Source organism: Dermacentor andersoni, chromosome 9 (genome assembly GCF_023375885.2).
Source record: "Dermacentor andersoni chromosome 9, qqDerAnde1_hic_scaffold, whole genome shotgun sequence".
Lineage (NCBI taxonomy): Eukaryota > Metazoa > Arthropoda > Arachnida > Ixodida > Ixodidae > Dermacentor > Dermacentor andersoni.
Genome location: NC_092822.1, coordinates 68,272,697 through 68,295,000, shown reverse-complemented (window position 1 = coordinate 68,295,000; position 22,304 = coordinate 68,272,697). Strand labels below are relative to the sequence as shown.

At 43.9% G+C, this 22,304-nt stretch overlaps 1 protein-coding gene across 1 annotated transcript in view; it reads right to left on the bottom strand.

The window, feature by feature from the left end:
- LOC126528596 (venom serine carboxypeptidase-like) overlaps positions 1-18,859 on the bottom strand; it is a 24,957-nt gene extending 6,098 nt beyond the window's left edge. Inside the window, exons 1-3 of the mRNA XM_055069016.2 lie at positions 18,663-18,859; positions 13,230-13,419; positions 6,317-6,644 (exon numbers count right to left, since the gene is read on the bottom strand). Of these exons, the coding sequence (XP_054924991.1) occupies positions 6,317-6,644; positions 13,230-13,419; positions 18,663-18,808 (664 nt within the window). The 5' untranslated portion in view covers positions 18,809-18,859. The remainder of the gene's footprint in view (positions 1-6,316; positions 6,645-13,229; positions 13,420-18,662) is intronic.
- Between the last annotated feature and the right edge of the window lie 3,445 nt (positions 18,860-22,304).

The following is a 22,304-nucleotide window of genomic DNA, read 5'->3' as shown; positions in this document are numbered from 1 at the left end:
CTTCCGATTTGGTGTTGCAGGATAAGTTACCAGCACATTCGCGGTTGTTGTTAGTGAGATAACTTTATTTGGAATCCGGCGGTTGGGAGTCTCGGGCCATGGGCCGCTTAGATGGCCAGTTGGAGCTGTTGCTCCCGTACGGCCTCCATGGCTCGTTAGACGGCCAAAAGTTTTTCTTGCAGTTCTGAGCTGAGCAGCGCGGCCGATCACCGCGCCTGTAGATTTTCCAGGGAGACAGCCATTTTATCTGGATATGTTTTACATCCCCACACCATGTGTTCAAGGGTGGCCGTAGCAGACTTGCATAGCTTGAATATATCTCTCTCCTTTATCTCGGTGTAGAAAGTCTTGAATTGCTCTGGACTCGTGAACGTTTCTGTTTGTAATCGCCCCCAAGCAACGGACTCAGCTCTGTTCAGTTTAGTGTGAGGCGGTGGTAATATTCGCCTCCGATTTTGATAGAATTTGATAACATTGCTAAATCTTGTTAATCTCTATTTTCCTCTCCAAATCCCCTCCTCCGGGTTCTCCTGACCAATGGAAGTCACTCCTTGTTCAGATCGGCGACTAAGACTTCGAGCTTCGCGGTGTGTTACCTCATTGGGGTTGCTTGTGGGAATGCCTGGAGTCGTATGCGCTAGGTACCAGAGCAATTGTCTGCCGTTCTTCTCTGCGCTGTAGAATTTCGCTTCGTTGACTCCGATGATGTGCCACGCCTTAGGAGATATTCTACCCTTAACATAATTTCTAATGGCCGCCTGAATATCGCTAATGATGCATTGAGCATTTGTGGAGACCAATGCTAGTGCAATGGCTACCTACCCTGCTGTTTCGGAATGTTTGGTAATAACTGACACGTTTACAAGTGGTTTTGGGTGTGGTATACGACTACTGCCACGTAGCTATTTCTGTGTGGGTATTCAGCCGCGTCTGCCCTCGTAGCATGGAGGCATGTTCTTGGGTATATTTGGTACTAGGAGGTTGTCACGAATATCTTTCGTTATCTTCCTCTTTTCCCCGTATAGACTTTGGTAATTCATTCCTAGCTTGCGTTGTATATGTCGTCCCATTTTGGCTTTGGTTAGTCTTCCGCCTAAGTTATTTGTAGTGTGTTGTGGAGTCCTAATTTTAGCAAGAGATCCGCGCTTGTACTGATGGGGATTCGTAGTGCTAGCTTTTATTCCTTTTTTATCAGGTTGTTAATTTTGGTCTTTTCAGCTGCAAACAAATTGTGGAAGGGTGCTATGTATGTCATCTGACTAATTACGAATGATTGTATCAGCTGTATGATACCTTTTTCCTTGATACCTTGGTGCTTGTTAGTAATTCATTTGATTAATATCATGGTATTTGTTACCTTTGTGTATAACTTCCTTTTGAGTTCCCCGTTTGTCCTTTGTTCCTGATTACTACACCAGCACCTTGAGCTGGTTGACTGTTGGGATATTCTGCCCGTTCTTGGTGCGTAGCTTCATTTCCTCATGAGCGTCGTTTCGCTCGTATCCTTTGGGAGGCCTGCCCCTAAGTATGGGGCGGTATAGGAGAAGTTCGGATTTTTCTGCAGAGCGTCTGAGGCCTCTTCCTATGAGGTGTTCCTCTACTGTGTTTATTGCGGTGTGCAGTCATTGTTCTATTGATCCGTCGCTACCATCACAGGCCCAGACAGTAATATCGTCCGCGCAAATTATGTGATTCAGTTACTCTGTGTGAGTCAGTTTTTCGGAGAGTCTCATCAAGACGACATTGAGTAGCATCGGGGAGATGACAGCGCCTTGCTGCTTGTCGCTCGCCCCCCCCCCCCCCCTTCCCCTATGTCTATAACGGGCAACATGAGCCCTCCGACGGAGATGACTGCTTTCCTATCGGATATGAAGTTCCCTGTCATTATAGGTCCATTGCCCTAGTTTTTCTCGTTCTATGTTTTCCAATATGGTTGCCTGGTTGGCATTATCAAAAACCTTTTTAAGATGAAAGCCCACGATGGAGCTTGTAGAGAGCGTTCTACAATCGGTTATCTGATGCTTAAGTTAAAGCATCGCATCTTGTGTCGAAAGGGTTTTGCAAAATCCCGTCATTGTATCTGGCTATATATTATCCTCTAAGAAGTTATGTACTCTGTTTAAAATTACATGTTCCATTAATTTTTCGAAGCAGGATGTTAGGGAGATTGGTTTGGGGTTGTCGACTCCAAGCTTCTCATCAAATTTTGAAATGAGTGTTATCGTCGCGGAGAAGTACCATCTCTTCCAATGAGATGGTACTGTGTTATGTGTTCTGTTAATTTGCCGCTCCATTCATCAACGAAGTTCCTGAGAGTCTTGTTAGTTATACCATCCGGGCCTGGAGCTGACTTGGTGTTTATTTTTGTAGGGCGGCGCGGATTTCTGCCTCCGTGAGTTCCTCGTCTAATTTTGCGTTTATATTCCTGTTGTAGTTGGGATGGCTGCAAGAAGGTGCCTGTGTTATGTATTTCTGCTCTAATTCATTGAGAAGTTCCTCTTCTGTTCTCTCATATGCGTGTATTAACTTATTAATGACTTGCCTGTGGTTTTTCTTGTTATTCTAAGGGTCAAGCGGCAACCTGAGCATGTGCCAGGTTTTGCCAATGCTTAAGTGCCCATCCATGGAATGTCATATTGTCAAGTAGTATTGACGGTGAAGAAAGCAGCAAAACTGGGAATGACGAAACTAGCATTTAATTAAGCGACCTTGTCCCCCCAATACAGGCTACACTCAAAGAACGACGCCAGCGGCGAACGCAGTATGCGATCGTCGAAAATCTGATCAGCGGCTGAAGCGTGTCAGCTTTTATACACCAGTCATCGAAGGTTCCAGAGTAATCACTGGTTACCGCATGTCTTGCTGAAAGCTCTACACCATTCGCGTCGCGCATACATGAAATCAGATTACAGAATGTTCGGTGACAACAGACAGCAAAAATGGCTGTGGCTTAGCTAAGGTTAAGCCCAGGATGCGAAGCATACTAGCCTTTATTTTAGTTGTTGAACCACTGTTTAGCCTGGTGAACTGCTGTTGCTTGGCTATATTTGGTTCGGCTAGACGAAGAAACAACTCATGCGTTACTCTGCTTCGCCTTCAAGAGTGGAACGCGACAGCGTTCCCGTCGACCCGCCAAGGGGTGTAAGACAATGGGCTACGGCGCAGCGACTACGCGCCCGCATTGGACGCGGTGAGCGTCGAGCAACGCAGCGTTCGGCGCGGCAACGAAATGTGCGCCTGAGCAAGCGACGCACGCCTGAGCCTTAGAAAGAGCTCGTTTCTAAGGCAACACCGCATTCACTAGAGGCGCTTTTGTACCGCTTTGAAGCATCGTACTCGTGGCTCAGTGGTAGCGTCTTCGTCTCACGCTCCGGAGACCCTGGTTCGATTCCCACCCAGCCCATCTTGCAAGAGTTGAGCCAAAGCCACCTAGAAACAAGCGCAGCTGCTTATATACCGCCGCGAGCGACGGCGCGAGTTGGAGCCCAGTTTCTCCTCTGTCGTGACGTCACGGTGTCACGTCGTCAGCCTTGAAGGCGACGCCGCGAGCGGTTGGAGCCCCGTTTCTCCTCTGTCGTGACGTCACGGTGTCACGTGGTATTGGAGGCGACACCGCCGCGCCTGAGGAGCTGGGTTGAGCTCTAGTAATATGTTTCGCATAAAAGAACCGCCGCCAACATACGAGAAGCTTCCAATACGTGCGGGCGCGCCCCGCGTTGAGCGATAACATTTGTTAGACGGTAAAAATCTGTCACACGAAAAGGACAAACAAGTACACGTGTCAATATCTTGTCCCAATGTTGTTTGGTCAATTTCTTAGCATATTCTTATATTTCTTTGTTGAGGAGCGCTATGCGCTTTTTTAACTTTCTGTTATGCTTTTGACCTTTAGGTCCATTTTGAAGCGACTGCTTAGCTTCCCACATGTGGAGAAGTCTGCAGTCGCATTCCTCCAAGTTAGATTCACGTGGTGATATTTTTGTGGCAGCTTTGATCTCATCGCTGAGATCCTTAGTCCATTGTTGTATGTATGTGGCGGATTGTTGCTGCGTCACCTATCGCGTTCTACGAAGTAGTTTCCAGTCTATTAATTTGACCTGTCGTTCCTTGGGTCTGTTCGGCCTTTCTCTGACGCGTAACTCCGATATGCAGTGGCCGCACGTGGTGTGTGGGGCATTAAAATCTCCCCCTACAACTACCAGATTTCCCCCAGCTAGTCTGAGTGTTTTCTGAAATAGGTTCTTATATTTGTGTTTATGTAGCGTGGGGTTACTATAAATGTTGAGAAGAAATAAGCTACGTCCCGTGTTTTTTGGGGGGATGAGTTCCAATAGAATATTGTCAATGTGCGCTATGCCTCCGTTGTGTCGCACGCACGTGATCTTTGCTTTTACCAGCGTGGTTAATGCCCTAGTCGCCCCTTCGGCATAGCCAAAAAATCTGTATCCGGCTAGCCTTGCGATCGCATTTGTTTCGTGCAGAATTATGACGTCTGGTGTATTGCAGTTGTTCGTTCGAGACGTTTGGTGATCTTTTGTTCTAGTTGAGAACGAGAGGAATGAATATGTATGCTCATATTCATGTCAAGCTTACAGCCGTACGAAACTACGCTAGACCCTGAATAATAGTGAAACTGTTATTCACTCACAAGTTATCTTACAGTAAGCATATATTGAAGTAATATGTAATAAAGCAGTAAAAAATATTCGGATATCTACAACTCACGCTTCGTGAGATTTCTCGAGAAATTCAACTGCTAATATACAAAACACTATTCCGTGCGATCCTTGAATATGCATCAATAGTTTGGAACCGTTTTCATAAAACCGATATTAACAAGATTGGGTCCGTACAAAAGAAAGCTGTTTGTTTTGTCTACCGTCGCTACGACAGGAATATTTCGCTTTCTTCTAATCTTATTGGTATCAACCCGCCGCGGTTGCTCAGTGGCTATGGCGTTAAGCTGCTGAGCACGAGGTCGCGGGATCGAATCTCGGCCACGGCGGCCGCATTTCGATGGGGGCGAAATGCGAGAACACCCGTGTACGTTGACTTAGGTGCACGTCAAAGAACCCCAGGTGGTCGAAATTTCCGGAGCCCTCCACTACGGCGTGCCTCATAATCAGAAAGTGGTTTTGGCACGTAAAACCCCATAGTTTAATTTTTTTTGTATCAACTTAACCGCTTTGGCAACACGTTGCCGCAACGAAAGCGTAACGTTCCTGCACACCTTCATTAATTCTTCACGGTTTGCCCACTTAGATAAATACTTTAAGTTTGCTTAACCTTCAATCATGCGTAGCCTTCACAACGTAAATGTTTTGTGATTGCAATCCAGAACCGACATGTACATATATAGCTTTTTTCCCTCAACAATTCAACGTTGGAGAGCATTGCCCGGAAATGTTCGCTCCTTGCCACTGAGCAATTTTCTGTCTGCAATTGACATATGATGTTATCGCCACTCCTGCTATATCCAAAGATGGGCTGCAGTATGTAAAACAAAATAAATAAAATAAAAATAAATAAAAATAAATAAAATGGAGAGAAAACAAATTTTACATCGAACGTCAACAGCTTGCGTTGGGCGATTTCGGAGCTGTACTGGGTTAGACGTCTGCCGGGATGTGGGCAAAAAAAAAAAAAAAAAGAAATTGTCGAATGTTAGCCTGTCCCGCAGGCAAGGTACTAACGCCGATGTAGTTACGCTGCCTTCAGTGAGGTTGCCATCCTCAGAGCCCAACTTGAGCGATGGACACCTGTTGTGCCATTCGCGCGATGACAACTTACTGTACCGAAGCTTTGTTCGTAAGCAAGACCTGCGACTAGGGGTCAATTTTCAAAAGCATTCGATCAATTAGTACCAGTTAAGGGCCTAGGTAGCGAAGGGTAAGCGCACGTGTCAAACTGTTTTTTGGTCTGTGCACACTCACTGCGCGTTTTTTACAAAGTGCATTGCGGTATTCTCTTGGTTTAGAAGCAGGCAGTTTGCGTCTAACCTTCACAGACAATGTTTGACGCAATAGTTCTTAGGGAACCAACAAGGTGGAGAGGAGTAAATTGATCAACAACTGAGCTGTTGATAAATTCGACTTCGCCTGCCATCTGCCACCGCGTGGTTAGCTCAGATGGTAGAGTGGCTGTCCCAGAAAGGCGGTGGCCCCAGCTTCGAGTCCCGGATCAGGACGAATTCTTCAACTGCGAAGCTTTGCTTTCGAGGAACCCGTATGGGTTTCCTTTGTAGTACTTAGCTACGTTTGCGTTGATGTCTCATTTTCCCTTTATAGACAATGTTGCGCAAAATAAATCACATTACCTCCATATGACTCTCCAGCGATGTAGAAACTTCGTCCGTAGTATTCAGGAAAGAGCCTCAAGAAGCGCCTTAAAAATCTCATGATGTGTACAGATGCCTCTTCAAGTGTAGACGGGTATGTATTTTCTGTGTTGAAACTGTATCCAGATCCCACAGGTTGATCTAAGTAGATAACGTGAAACTGTTCGACAAGGGTATGATGTCTGTGATACAATGTTCCGGAAGCGTTGATACCAAGCGGCCCATTTTCGAGGAACTGTCCAAAAAGCGATGATTTTCCAGGGCCACCTTGTAACCAGAGAAGAAGAGGTTTCTCCCAGGGTTTGTGCTGTAAAGGAAGACACACGATTAACGAAAGGATCGCAAAGTTTTAATCTAGAGCCTGAGCACCTTATGCAAGTCGAGCGAGTGGATATTCACCGTTTGGTAAAAAGCTGTTGCTTCATTCACGTTCCATAGAAATATTTTACGTGTGCCACTGAGCACTTTTAATTCGTTTACCACTGCACTAATGACTTTTTTCGGAGAACAAGAGACCTAAAAACGCATCAATTTAGTGTTCTTTGGACGCCCTGTACGTGGTCATATACGCAATTTATAGGCAAAAAAAAATTTGAAAGGTATGAGCACCACTCGGCCTTGTATAATGTTATGATGGAGCCATGCAAGTGAAACAGTAAATTATTGATATGAAATTCTGTAGAAACAGCTACATACACATGGAATATGCTGTAGCAAGCCTATGGCTGCAAATGATTACTTGCTGTATCTGATGTGGCTAAAGTGTATTATGTTGCCTGCAGCTAGACGTCGCTTTTGCAAACGCCTACTGTGCGCGTACGGACATGATGGACTTGCCTCAGGCAACTTCTGCGGTGGCTACGAGACTAAGGAAGATAGCCTCATCTACGGGCATTCTTTGACAATGAATGACAGGTTTGGGCGCACCTTTAAGCCGATGGGACGACAGATTGTTCGCGGAAGAAAAAATATCGCGGCCGTGGTTTATACAGACTGTTATCCGAGCTAACTGCTTCATGACCACTGCTACACTTTTTAATGATGACTAGGCTCCGCAACCGCCTTTGACTATGCGGTGAACACTGTTTTGTGTGTGCGATTACATGAATTCTTTTAGTTTCCAGCGTATGTTTTAACTTCTGTGTTCGTATGTTCAGACATGTGGAGCTATTTGTGACGTTTGATTTTTATATATTTTATATAATGCAATTTTTGGTTTTATATTCAACGTTGTTATCAGTTTAATGTCGTACCACAGCTTCTTGATTTCTTTCTTCATATGGAAACTGATTCCTTAGAGAACCTCCTCTTCCGTTACAAATTTATGTGTGGAAGATAATGAATGGGTGTGTGTCTACGAGAACCAAGTAACATTATTCGGTTAGTTCAATACGTTAAATTTTGAGAGATCAGCCCTTTAACCATCTGGTCAGGAAAATGGGTATCTTGATGGATGAAACTTCTTCTTACTGCGCAAAACTAGTTAAGATTTCGCATGTATGCATGTTTAGTACAGTTAATGGATCATGACAAAAATTAGGAATCTGTGCCTTAACTCTCGAAGCCATTCTCACCCAAGGAAAAATTTTATGGACTTAATTGACTAGCTAGTACAAGTACATAGTTTTTAGGCAGCGGCCAGTTGTGGTAGAGTGCAAGGTGACAGCAAGTTCATCATTAACAACAGTGCAATAAACACGGACGCCGAAATGCGCAAAAACGATAACAAGGGTACGAATTTCAAGTCTTCTTCTTCCTATCATTCCAGCGTCTTTCGTCGCTTCTCTACGCTTATTTAATTATGACGAAAAAGTAAATTGGCCAGTTTACAATTCTTCTAAATTACAGAATTTGAGTTAGTAAAAAAAATTCACTGGTGATTGCAATACTGCCTCGCTAGTCGGGAGATCATGAGAGGCAGGACGTGGGTGACGCGTGGGCGCGAGTCACAGCAGCCGCCGCAGACAGACGTCCGCTGATGCAGCACTATTCCATACAGACGATGCGCGCTACTCTGGCGCCATGCCGTAGCCGTCGTCGCCGCACAGCCTGTCTTGCGTGGTACTACGTTTTTCTTCTCACGCTTTGGTTCCTCCAACGACGAGAGTAGCCCTACGTCGTGGGAAAATCGTGCCACCAGTGTCAGCGGCGACCACACCCAAGGGAGCGTAACATTGAGCCTCACCCGCCGCAGTTGCTCAGTTGCTACGCTGTTGGGCTGCTGAGCACGAGGTAGCGGGATCGAATTTCGACCACGGCGGCCGCATTTCGATGGGGGCGAAATGCGAGAATACCCGTGTACTTATATGTAGGTGCACGTTAAACCCCAGGTGGTCGAAATTTCCGGAGTCCTCCACTACGGCGCGCCTCATAATCAGAAAGTGGTTTTGGCACGTAAAACTCCATAATTTAATTTTAATTTTTATCATTGAGCCTTGCTCATAGTCACTCGCCCTCGTCCCTTGCAGGTGCAGCGATACCTGTCACACAGACTGGTACCGTGGACCAGTAGCTTACGCCGCGGACGAGCGTAGTAGCCCTTCCCACCTCACGCCACCCTGAACGCCTTCGGAAGGGCAGGTGAGATAGCCCACGCTGACTTTCCGCGGTCGCCGGCAACTCAGATCATGCACAGGCTGTTTCCCCTCTGATCCTCCTCCACTTTCCGCCTCATGCTTTCACAGTAGCCTCCTCCTCCACTTTCCTCCTCGCGCTCTCTTCTTTCATCTCCCGCTGTGCTCTGCGCTCGCTTTCATCTTTCGCTGTGCTCGTTCACTTGGTTACGAGGTACGAGGTCGAGGCACGCCGACGCCCAACGCTGAAGCAAGAGCTGCGCTCTAAAAGAATTTCATGATGAGCGTAGCATATAGATTGTTTATATTGTGCCTTAAAGGTTGCTAAACGCTCACGTCAAACTTTGGTTTGTGCTTTGCCAAACGGTTTTGTAGTCCTGGGTGCGCTCTTGACAGCTGTAACCATGGGAACAAAGGTCTTTCTTTATTTTTTTTATTTCATCGTTCATCATTAGTACAGAAGGAGATGCCAGAGTTACAAGAACTGTCAGGGGGACCTCCTATTAGTAATTTAACAATGCAGGAATCAATACATTATGGCAACATAGCAGCGACAGACATCAGAAAACATGAAGTTAATGAAGCAAATAAACAAATACGAAAAGGTGCTTACAATAACTGAAGTTCAAAACACAAGCAAATGAAACCGATACAGCGTATGAATAAATAAATATGTAGTAATTGACACGTTATGGAAACATAGAAATAACACATATAAAAAAACACGAGGTTATGTAACAGATAATTAGAAACAAATATGTGCTTACAATACGCAAAGTACAAATGTTACATAGACTATGCGACAAAAAATTTAAAACGCCTAAAAAAGGAGGAAAAAGAAGACAAAGGGAGATATAGAATTAAAAATAAATAAATAAAAGCTATCGATACATTAGGTAAATACAGAATCATTGAAAACTTGAAAATAAATTTGTACACAATATGTACATATATTAATGAATCAGTAGCCAGTAGTGTCGTTAGTAAATATCTCTTCGTATCTCTCCTGAATGTTAACGTTGTAATATGGGGTGGTAGTTTTTTCCAGTATTTAATGGCCGCAAGAAGGGAAGTAAACATTCCACAATTAGTGTTTATTCGAGGGAGTAAAAAATTGTTGTTAGAGGAAAATCTCGTATTGTTAGTGTTGGTAAGAGCAGAGTTATTAAATGCATCTAAAATTATTTCATGATTTAGTGTGCGGTATATTATTAAAACCAATTTGAGCTGGAGCATGTAACGTAATGGTAGTATCTTTATGGAACTGAAAATTAGTACCACATGTGACATGTAACTAGAGAAATTGATTATTCTCAAGGCTTGATTTTGTAAATGCTGTAGATGTATTATGTGCGAGCAATATGTGTTTCCCCAAACTGTGATACACTATTGCAAGTGACAATGAATAAATGTGTAATAAAGTGAAGTCCTAACGTTTTGTGGAAAATACGAGCGCGTTAGAATTAGTACTCGTATTCCAACGACAATTTTTTTTGAGACCATGTCAGCATGCAAGTTAAACGTAAGTTGGGGTCAAGTTTGACGCCAAGAAAGACAACTTCATGTGCAGGTGAGAGAACACGAGTTTGTAAGACGAGCGGTGGCGTGGGCGCGATGACGCGTTTATGTGTATGAAAAAGCATAAACTGAGTTTTCGAATGGTTGATGTGAAGTTTGTTACTTGTGCACCACGCAGATAAGTTGCTTAGGTCAGAATTTAGTCGTTTTATTATAGCATTTATGCATTCGCTATTAGTAAATATAGTCGTGTCGTCAGCATATAGTATAGATGAAGTGCTGGTTAAACAGTGAGGAAGATCATTAATGTACACCAGGAAAAGTAAATGGCCGAAAAGTGAGCCTAGTGGGACACCCTTAGGGGCTGATTTAGTACGTGAGAGTGAACCTCCGAAATTTACAAAATGTGTTCGGTTAGTCAAATAACTACGGATGAGCATAAGAGCTTGGCCGCGAATGCCCAGAGCTTCTAACTTGTAAGAAAGGATGTTATGACAGATGGTGTCAAATGCTTTACTGAAGTCAACGAAAACTGAACCAACAATATGGGAGTTGTCAAGGGCATGTTTTATTTTGTCAGTGAATGACGTTATAGCTATTTCAGTCGAATAACCTTTACGAAACCCGTGTTGTTCAGGCGAGAGAAGATTAAATTTGTGGAAGTAGTTTGTTAAGCGGTTTACAAGTAGTTTCTCAATGACTTTGCTAAAAAGAGATAGCATGCAGATAGGGCGATAGTTTAAAATTAATTCTTTGTTACCTTTTTTAATATAGGAGTTATTTTAACCTGTTTTAGTTCGTCGGGGAAAACGCCTGTCATGAACATGCAGTTAATAATGTGCGCGAGTACATCGGCGATATAAGATGATACTAATGTGATTTTAGAAGGTTGCAAATCATCAAGGTCGGGAGCTGTAGTTCGTAAACAAGCGATTGAATCGTATACTTCCTTGGGTGATGTAGGGAACAAGTAAAATGAATAAGGTGTTTGCCTGAGTACTGGCTGTGGTATATTGTCTAGTGAATGATCATGTCTAGGACAGAAAAAAGTATTGAATTCATTTGCGATATCAGTGGCTTCCGTTTCTACCATTGTTCCTGTATTAAGTTGGTTCAGTGCGTGGTTTGGTTAAGACAGATGAAGAAAGGACCTAATGGTATCCCAGGTTTCGCGGGTGTTATTTTTGTGTTTAACAATCGTTTTCTCAAAGTAGGAACGCTTGGCTTCTTTCAAGAGTCTGGTAAGTGTATTAGAATAAGTTATGTACCGCGACTTTAAAGTTACATTAAGAGGTTGGCGTTTTAATTTTTTTATGGAGGTTATCACGTTTTTTAATACTTTTTAAGAGGGATCCTGTTATCCATGGGTTTCTAGGGGCGGAGAACCAGTGAGTATTCTGTGTTAGACTCGTGCACTCCGAGCACACGCTTTTAACTTTGTTGTTAAATTGTTCGAATGCCAGGATTGGGTCTGTTATAGAAAGAATCGGGTTCCAGTCGATTTCAGCAATTTGACTAATGAACTTAGTGGTGTGAAAGTTCGCTGTTTTTATGTTTCGTTGGTACGGTGTGTTAATAGCCTTTAATAGAACGAATACGGGATAGTGGTCCGTTATGGGAACAGTGACTATGCCAGCACATTGCTCTAGGTGTAAGTTTGATAATATATGATCTATTAAAGAGTGAGATCCGGACGGAGGACATCTTGTGGTTACGGTTATTAATGAATGTAGGCCACATCCCGCATAGCAGTTGGTATAATTAGAGCAATGACTATCATTGGGGCTAGTAATATCTATGTTTATGTCAGCGAGGATGACGACATTTTTGTTTTCGTTTGCAATTTCATTTACAGCCGATTTATTGGTCCCAGTTGACAATCGCAGCGAAAACAGAAAACTACTGCTCAGATTTAACATCATTGAACTTCCTTGAATCTTCTGAAGGGAGCTGCAGTCATGTTGCGCACTTGGCCGCACGTATGCGTTTATTGTCCTTTTCGTCGACGTATGGTAAGCTCTAAGCTGCAAAGCAGATTTGCTGAATGTAAACACGCGACAACAGTGCCGTCATTAATGTTCCTTGGCATCATAGTAGTGGCTGATTTAGGAGTAATTTGTATGCAATGCGAATACCAGCAAGCACATGACTTTACTCGCACCATTTCCGTGCAACTGTTATATGCAACTTGGGTGTGTGTGGATCTGCAATGATACACGTGTCCCAGGAGTGATACCAGTGAAACAATAACATTGCAGTAGCGCTACTGCAACTGTTCATATCCAATTTCCGTGCCACTTCAGCTCTCTCTGACGGCTCCGACTGGATATGGTATGTTCAGATGGCAGATTTGGAGCTACTGCTCTCTGCGAGATTACGGCGCTCTGTGGCAGTACTTGGGGGCGGCACAGGATTTGCCACTGGAATCTAGCGTCCGAGGCAGTGATTTTCACAATGCCTGCAGGTTGTCCAGAGGACAGCAGGCACAGAGAAATGCTGGTCAGCTGTGCATGTAGGTGTAGCTACACAGTAAAGAATGGCGTGGAGTGATGATGACACGAACAAAAAAAAAAGCAAATTACTAGCGTTATCTCCGCAATAAGAACTTGCTGCACGCAATCGACATGAACCTACTGTCGCGCGTGAAAAAACGAAAAAAAAAAATCTGGTGCCCAGGCAGCGTTAATGTTGTGTTATTTTTCTTGCGCTGCCATAATATCACGCGGTTAGCTAAACGTCGCACGATAGCGCCAATATGCCCGGAAGAATGATATGAAGTGTTTAGGCTGGGAATTACTTACCGTGGCTTTAATTAGCAAGAAAAATAAGTACGAAGTCTTGTCATCATTAACAGGAATAAAACCAGAAAACGCTCTTAGGTTGTCGCATGGCTTTGGCAAACAGACACGGCTGGCTAATCTCATAGCGAGAAGGTCCTCTGGAGGTATCCGGTCATTTGTTGGGTAAAGCAGGAGATCTTCGTCCGATTCCCTGAAAGTAGACGGCTTAAGTAGTCCTAACACTCAAGTCATAGAAATCTTTACCAATATCAGTATCTGGTAGGGGAAAACAGCCCGAGAAACATGGACTGAACCGCACACAACTCGAGCTCTGTTTTCAACTACAAGATGCAATATCAACTAGCCCACTGTGGCACCCTCGTGATACATCCGAGTGATTCCTTCCGGGCTAAGACAAGGTTTGCAGCGATGCGGAGGCAACTTGGCATTGGATCTAGAGACAGTCCCGAATGCTCGGATGCTCCCAGAGCATTCGGGGGAAGCCTGTGACCAAAATTGTTTCGGGTGTCATTCGCACACGCAACTCGAAGGTGAAAGCACCTCTGATACATCGTCCTGAGCCTAGCGCGACGCTCTGAATAAAAGCGAATGGGTTCGGAACGCTCGATTTTGATCACCCGAATGTTAAGTACAACGCCAAAGCGCTCTATAGATTGCTCAAAAGCGACCAGTTGAATTTACCATTAGTGTCACGTGCTCTAATTTTGTTACTGCGATGATTTCCTATAACACTTAGAGGCTGATGTACGTCGTATCGCCCTGATAGCCTCATAATTCTAGCAAATCATTTCAAAGTTCGCGGAGAAGTCCTAGCTTTTTTTTTTTACTATGGGTGTGCGAATATTCAATACTATGAATATCAATAGAACAGTCCTTGCTATTCCATTCGTATTTGAGTATAATTTGTTTTATTATATTATATTACAATGTTTGCCTGAGCTCGCATGACACCGGTAAAACTACGTACACACCTTGTGTATTTGTCTCTTTGTTATCGTCATCAATGCTCTGCTCTTCTGGCGAAACTGTGACTTTCTTTTTCTCAGAACGAATACCCGTGTCTTTTTACACTTTTGCTTTTAATTTGCGGGCGCCGGCTACGGGCACTAAGCGCGGTCAGCCATGGCATCGAAGATTTACGGCACCGCGCGATCAGCAGACACGAATCTCGGACGCCGTGAGCCACCTCGGTGCATTGTTGCCGACGTGATCTCCACGCTGGCGCTCATGGTCGCGCCATTACGGCCCGAATATCTTGCAATTTGTTCATAAGCGCTTGCTAACAAGATACTATCCACCAGGAACTATCTGGGTATTTCTGAAGTTGTTTTAAGGCTGAAGCTTTCAAACCGCCAATTAACGAGATTCGCGATTTAACGAAGTCTTTCGCTGCAAGTACAACTTCGCTAGAGAGATGTCCGACTTTATTCCAAATTGTTGAATATTCATTTATTTCGAATATATAGGGAGCAGCTGCAACATTTGTCGATGTCTAGAAGAAATGAAAGCTATTGAAGTGAAGACTGTGTCTAATGATTCTGCTTTAATGGAGCTGCTCTTGCTGCGGAGGTGCGCCAGTTCATAAGTTAACGCGTGGGCCAGGTAACTGCTGCTTAATGTTTTTTGTTGCCATTCATCACGCAATTATTCACTTAGAGGCAGCCTGTATTCTAGTTTGTTGTCTTGAGTTAGGCAAATGAATTTGTTTTTGTCCATTCGCGCCATGTTTTTCTTCGTTTAAGACAATGTGTGATGCTGTAGTATCACACTTGAGTGCTTGAACGAAATCAACACTTTATCTGCGTCAGATGACGATCTATTTAATCTTTATTTTTTGCTCCTGTCATGGTCATGATGTGCCAGACAACTGAAATCAGAGTTTTCTAATTTACAAGCTCCTCAATTGACTGGACCTCTATTTGTGAATGATATGACAATAATTTAAGTATACCTGTAAATAACTCATGTGAATAATGTCAATGAGCCATTTTTTTCACCAAGGGGCTCTACGTAAACTTTGTCTTTTGCTGTGTTTGGAAATGAAATATTACATATGCAATTCAATGCTCGGAGATTGTTTTTCTCGAACATTCTTATGCGAGTCCAAAATTTCACTATTCTAACACATTCGATTGTTCACTATTCTAACACATTCGATCTATTTACAATATACCGGCAACTAAATTTGTATAGCACAGCAAACTAGTCTGTATCTCTTCTTTCGTATGCGTTAGAACTAGTTTAGAACATCCTCGCATAAAACATAGATACTTTTTGCTGCAGTGAACTTAAACTATTACTATTATTGTTATTCTTATTCGCTTCGGTAAGCCTATTGCATTTCAATAACAATAATATGCAGAATAAAAAAAATGTCCATTGCCGATAAATAGCACCGGTAAACTTGCGCGACAGATGTGAAGGCACCGGCTGATGACAACCCAACAATGGCACATGGAAGTGCGTTCCATTCTGCTGTAGTTTGAGGAAACAAAACAAAAGAAAAAGCACGATATGCGCTTGTTTTCAGTCGTGGTATTAGACGTTTTGCTGTGTTTGCATCTCGTCGGCCTTGCGCTGTTAAGCTGCAAGTAAATGATGGATTCCATCTTTCTTCTACTGTTTACAATGTCAAAGAGCAGTTGCAGTCGGTGTGGCTTCCTGCATAATTCTAGAGTGGGCACTTCGTAATTTCAGAAGCACTTCATAATTTTTGTTCATGCATGGTTGCTTTTTAGGCTTGCAACGTGAACGCGCATAAAGTTGCAGTACGCATTAGCTAATCTCATCAGGTACACAGACTATTGAAGCTGTATACATAAACAAACAGCTCATCTCCTAGAAAATATTAGCTGACCGCACTCTGAGTGTGTGGGTTTAAGGTGGTTTGATTACCAAACTAACCTTTTCGTTTTCGTTAGGGTGTATTGTTCACCCAAAACACATTTTATGGCGCTGAAGTGTTATGGGCTGTCAAAACTCCTGTTTCTTTTTACATGTCGCCCGCAGGTTAATAAATGGAGGTCGCTACTAGTTGAGAGGCATTCGATGTATTGTGATTTTATATTACGAAGTCTGTGTGGGCTTGCGTTGCCTATTGGCTGACTATACCCAAGGAAGCATACTGCCGAGATTTATTGTTTAATTACGTAGGACATATACGTACCCGCTGGATCTACAATGCAGGTCGAAGCGCCATGGCTATATAAGCCGGTTCACAGGTACATAGGTCTAGCCAGCGCAAGCAGTGTTTGTACGCAAATATTTCTGCGAATGTGTGCTCTGTTTGGTGCTGGTGTTGCTCCGTTGTGCGTGTAGGATGTGTTTGATTATCGAAGTTCTGCTGCGTCGTGGCCGTCTTCGTATCGTAAAGTAAATCTTAGGAAGAAAGATAACTCTGCCAAGTCTTGTTTTCTAGTTGTTTTTGGTGACATTTTTCCGTCAATACAGCAATACTACTATTTACTGGTTTTAATTTTTCTTAGGTGGTGCTGCTTGGAAGCGCGTACACTCATGGCTTCTAAGAAACTGGTGGAACGGCATGCTTTGTACCCTTTAATGAAAAGGGTGTTGTGGCAGCTAAAACCACCTATTGTATGGCTCTTTCGGTTTGTGGATATTCCTGTTTTGTAGGGTGTAAGTGTATTATTTATGAGGGTGTTGGTATTGATTTCCAGCTGCATAGGTTTTAGTACACCGTATTCATGGTAACTCTACTTAAGTGCCCAGAAGGATACTCATTTTCGCAAATATTTTATACTTGCAAACAGGTAACAATACTTTGCGAAAAATGTTTTTACACACGCGGACATGCGCGGCCGCGCCGTTTTCGCAGGGTTGCTTTCTAAAATCCACATTAGCTGACTAAAAAAAGACAAGAAGTTATATTCTAGGAGTCTTTAATCAATAAAAAGGATAAAAGCGAGAAGTTCCCGTATTTCAATTTTCACGTGCCACAGTATGCTGGTAAAAAATTGCTGGCTCTCTCGTAATCGAGAGTAGATGTAAGCATGAAATGGCAACCAGGGAAGCAGATTGGTTGGAGATGATGCTAGGGACAATCTTAAAATGGTGTATTGCATGTTCGCTACAGCACATCCCACCACACCACGCCATACTGTGTGCACTGGTTCATATATACGCTGCACAGCTATAAGAAGAAGACCGGCTGAAGGCCGCACGACAGGCAGCGAAAAATGCCGGGAAGGAGGCGACGCAAAACCCGCGCCGCGGAACTCACGGACCGCTGGCGTTCAGCGCTCAGCGCCGAAAGATGACAAGTGCACAGTGCCCTGTATTTTCCCTTTGAACATCGATATTGGAAATGACAAATAAAGCCTCAGTGTACTATAAAGTTACAGCTTGATTGATATTGTGAACAATCATTGAGAAGAACTTTGACGCAATATTTTTTTACCTTGTTTGGGCAGTAACTAGCGTAGGTAATGTGGTTCTGCACAAAGAGTTGGGGGCCAGAGACATCATTTTAAGGCGAAAGCCTTCGGTATCTATGTTAGAAGGTGGTGTGCGAAGTACAGAAAATATCACGAGACCCAAGGAAGGCCAGAAGCGAACCAAAGCATGTCCAGCTGTGTCTAAGGATTATTGATGATTAGCTAAGTTAGTGATTGATCAGCGATTAGATTAAGATGGTTTAGGACGGATTAAGATGGATTAGGGTGAATTAAGGCGGATTAGGATGGATTAAGATGGGTGAGGGTAGATTAAGAAGGATGAATGAAGGTTAAGGTCTATTAAAGTGGACTAAGATGGATGAAATTGGATTAAGGTGAATTACAGTAGTCTTTACAAGGCTTTCGCCTTCGCGTCTCTTAGGCGACAGCTGAAGACACCTGTCATTTTTTGAATGTTTTGACTGGTTGCCCGGATGGCTTCGTTTTGTTCTCGTAACTTTCCGGGACGCTCTCGTTTGAGTGCCCGGATAACGGTTGTGGCTTTTGGCTCAAGGTTACTTGAAGGTCGCTGACAACGGAAGCTTAAAGCATTTCATGCTTAAAAACGCACAACACGAGGTGGTATATAATCGTTCGCAATAATCCCGCTGAAGTTAAAAAACGAGCAACATACACATACGCGACAAAAATCACCGCACCTACAAGGAAGCTGAATTGGCTCCCCAGCCTTGCGAGTGATTGGCACTTGGGAAGAAATTTATTTTGAGGTTGACTATATAAATAAGCGCTGCTCATTATGTTTTACTGTCATTCTAAAGTATACGCATTTTACTACGTGTTTATGGGCTACTTGGGGAGTACTTCTTGCAGTGGAAAGGACACGACAACAAATCGGAAACGACCGGACTTTAGTCAAGAAGCACTTTGGGAGGCTGGGTGTTTATGTTAAATTGTTTAGATCGTGGCTGTTATGATGTTGTGGAATGGATTGATTTTCAAGATTTGCTGAGGTACTTACGTTTCGTTGATATATGCACATTCTGGAGAAGCGCTTCTGGTAGCAGCGAAGGAAGGTTCAGGGTGCCCGTTTTCAGTGTTGCATTTACACGCTGTTAAGATGGCGGCTGAGATAAGGACGCCCTTTGAGAACTGGTGCAGCTTCATTGCTACTTGGAAAACGATTAGACCGAATGCAGAGAAGACGCTCAGACAAGGTGGGCGCGTTCCCGTAGGTGTTGCCTGGTTGATGGGGTTTCATTCTTTACATTGTGCAGATGACATTTTCAAAATGCCGTGGAACGCTGAGCGTCTGTCTAACGGGTAAAACGAGCACACCTTTGTTGAGAAGGACGCTGGTTGTGAGAGAGCTGGAATAAATGATTGTACTCGTACATCAATGTGAATGCTTGATCTCACAAAAGTATTTTTGTTTGCGTCCGGGAGTATTGCAGTTGTGATGGGAGTACGACTGGGAGCGCATTCGCAAAAATACCGATAAATGAAGCCTGTTATTGTTTATATTTTTACTTATACACTGTACAGGAGGTCCAATTACAGTCTTTGACCTCGGTACCTCCTCCTGTATATTATTGCCTTGTACTATATTTTGTCTATTAATAATAAAACCTAATTAAAAAAAGCGAATGCACGCAGCTACAGCGCCGTGGTGAAACCACGAAATAAGCAGTGTGCGCCTATGCAGCAGCTACGTTTCCCTTCGCTCTAGACATGCTTCAATTCTGGCACAGACGTTCGAAGGATAGTTATTTCATTCAGTCATGCATTATGATGGACCATATATAACAGTATCAAATTTGCATAATTTTATTGCAAGCCACTGCAGGATATATTCAAAAAAGAAAGCCAGGATTCTAGGATGATGCCGTGTGGAAATTATTTTGTGTATATCTCAACAAAGAATGTTTAAGTTATCAATCTACCTATTGCACAGTTAATCTTGTTGCGTCTTTTTATAAAAAAAGAGAAAAGAATTGAATGAGCGGCACAAAGCACGTGCGCAATGCTGCGTACAAACTTGGCTTGGGCATACACTCTCCGAGTCGGTGCAGACATTTGTGGTGTATGATGTAGCGTTCAGCCCACAGTGCCAGCGAGGAGGCTATTAGGTTGCGTATGCTACCACAGCATGGAACAGAGTGGGCATCTACCGCAGGTCCCTTGTAAACGCGCAACTGAATCGAACGTGACGACGACGGCCTGACGACACCGTATTGGAGGTGACCGCATGATGATGGAGGCCTGGTGATGGCGAAAAAAATAACGATGAAATGGTCGCTTCGAAATGAACATGACGGCATGCCCGCGGTGTAACGGCAACAATGGCACGCCGACTACATCGTTGCAAAAGCGAAACGACTAATATGGATTGACAGTGGCGGATAAAGCTGCGTCAAAGCCGACGCTACCTGCGAGTCTAGAACGGCACTTCGAGGCTAATTAAATGACCCGTCCAAGAAAACTAGGAAAGGTTACGCAGGAAGTCTATCGCTCTGAGGGATGGCAGTTGTTGATATAGAGTTCACGAAAAGAACAACTAGCAAATAACGAACATTTCTTTTGTGAACGGAAGAACCAGTAGTGTGCATCGAAGTGGCCGAAAAAAAGAAAGACGCAGTTTCGCCCGAACAATGAAGCAATGATAGCGATACAGAATAAGTAAGGTTTGTAGGTTTATCGGTCGTATAAAGTGTGGTAGAATCTCGCCTACAAATTATATTAATAAACATGGTGTTACGTGCGCACAGGCAAACATGAATAAATTTCACTCGATGACCACGAACTTTTTTTGTCACAATGCTGGCTGACTAATTTTGAGTGCGCTTGTTCACGTGACCTGCAGCATGCTTAGCTCACTCTCGGGCGCTTTGCCTCGCACCCGCAGCAAATGGCACACGGGGCGCGACCTTCTCGCAGTTTGACTTGTTACGAAACATAACGGCTACGATGTGTGCATAATTGCTACCACGATAAAGAAACGTATCGAATTTCATACTGTATTTAGATAGTCGTGCATGTTGAATACGAAAGTGTGTTGGGGAAAATTAAGACGGGCATGTTAAGAATCACGAGAAAAACGCCCAAATTCCAGCTTTCATTGAAAATCACGAAAAAAAGTAGAATATAAATAAGCCGCTATAGACTATAAGAACAGAGCCGTGCATAAAAACACAACCAAACAACAATTCGTTAACTATTGTATAAATGGAATGGAGCATTCTGCTGTATTATGAGCAATCACATAGCCAATCAGTCTTCCTGCTTGGCTATGTGATTGCTCACGTTCCTGATTGTGTAGATGCGACTCGTATAAATGGCTGAGCGATGGGAAAGAAGGAGAAGAGCAAAAAATTAGACGCCTTGATTGCGCCGTGCAATCTTGGGGGAGGGCTTGCAACTGTGCACATAAAAGCATCAATTCATTCGCGGACTTCAATTTGCGTTTCTGTGGTACATAAAGATATGCTTACTCTTCTGTTGTTACTATTTTTTGTTTGCTATTGCTCATATAAACGCAAGCTAAAATTTCGTCATTAAGATCAACGGAATGACGGAATATTGCATTTGAATGTTTTATCCTGAAATAAAAAAAAAAAACGACAGAACGAGTCGGAAGCCACGTAACTGTTTGAAAGACAAGTAGGCTATCGCAATCAAAGGACATAATGGGCAAAGTTCAGAGGATAAAAACAATAAAGCTTCGAAGTTTGCAAAACTGACTTTACTGTCGTAGATGGCCTATAAACAAAAATCAGTTTGAAAGCGGTAACCCTGAAAAGACTGTGGAAGCAGTAAAGCACAGAGCAAGCATCAAACTAGTGTGAAAAAAGCGTATGCAGCGACAAAAATTGTAATATATGGAATTATCAAATCTCTGGAGTTAAACAGTGCAATGTTACGGGCATGCTTATTCAGTATGCTTAGAATAGCAGTCGAGAGCTATAGTCGAATGCAGTACTCAGAGCTATCGTGTAGTCGCCCGTAGAGAATCTGCGCCGGAAGTCTATTCTTCGCCCTGTCATTACAACGCGCTGTTGGGGACTCGGTGCCGACGCCCGTTATTGCAAATGGGTCGCAAGCCCCAAGGGTAGCGTTGGCCTGGCGGCCTGGGGCACTGGAAGCATCCGAAGGTCCCGGCAAAGCAAGAGAAGACTGGTAACAGAACAACTTGTTTATTCTAACATAGCAAAAGAGCGGCCGGTCAGGTCGACCGAAGTGAGAGACGGGAGAGCACGTAACTCAACAGAAGAAATCGGAGCCTCCCTCCGGCGTCCGGGGGCAGCTGCTCTTATACTCTCGGCGTCGCGGGCCAGAAGTAAGGTCACGGGATGAGCCCACGCGACGGCGGAGCATGAGCCCACGCGACGGCGGAGCATGAGCCCACGCGACGGCGGAGCACGGTCGAGCCGAGAGACATGTTGAGACGAGTGTAGTGACGCATCGCCAACCCGCCGACGGACAGACCTCCTGGCTCCTCACTTGGGGAGCTCCGCTCCCCGGCTGCCGCGCTTTGACAAGCGTGGGCACACACACACACACGCACACACGAAGACACGTGGCACTGAAACACGCCTGGACACGCTTGGCGGGGAGGCGCTGCGGCGGCGTCGAACGGGCCAAAATGTCCGCCGCTTTGAACGAA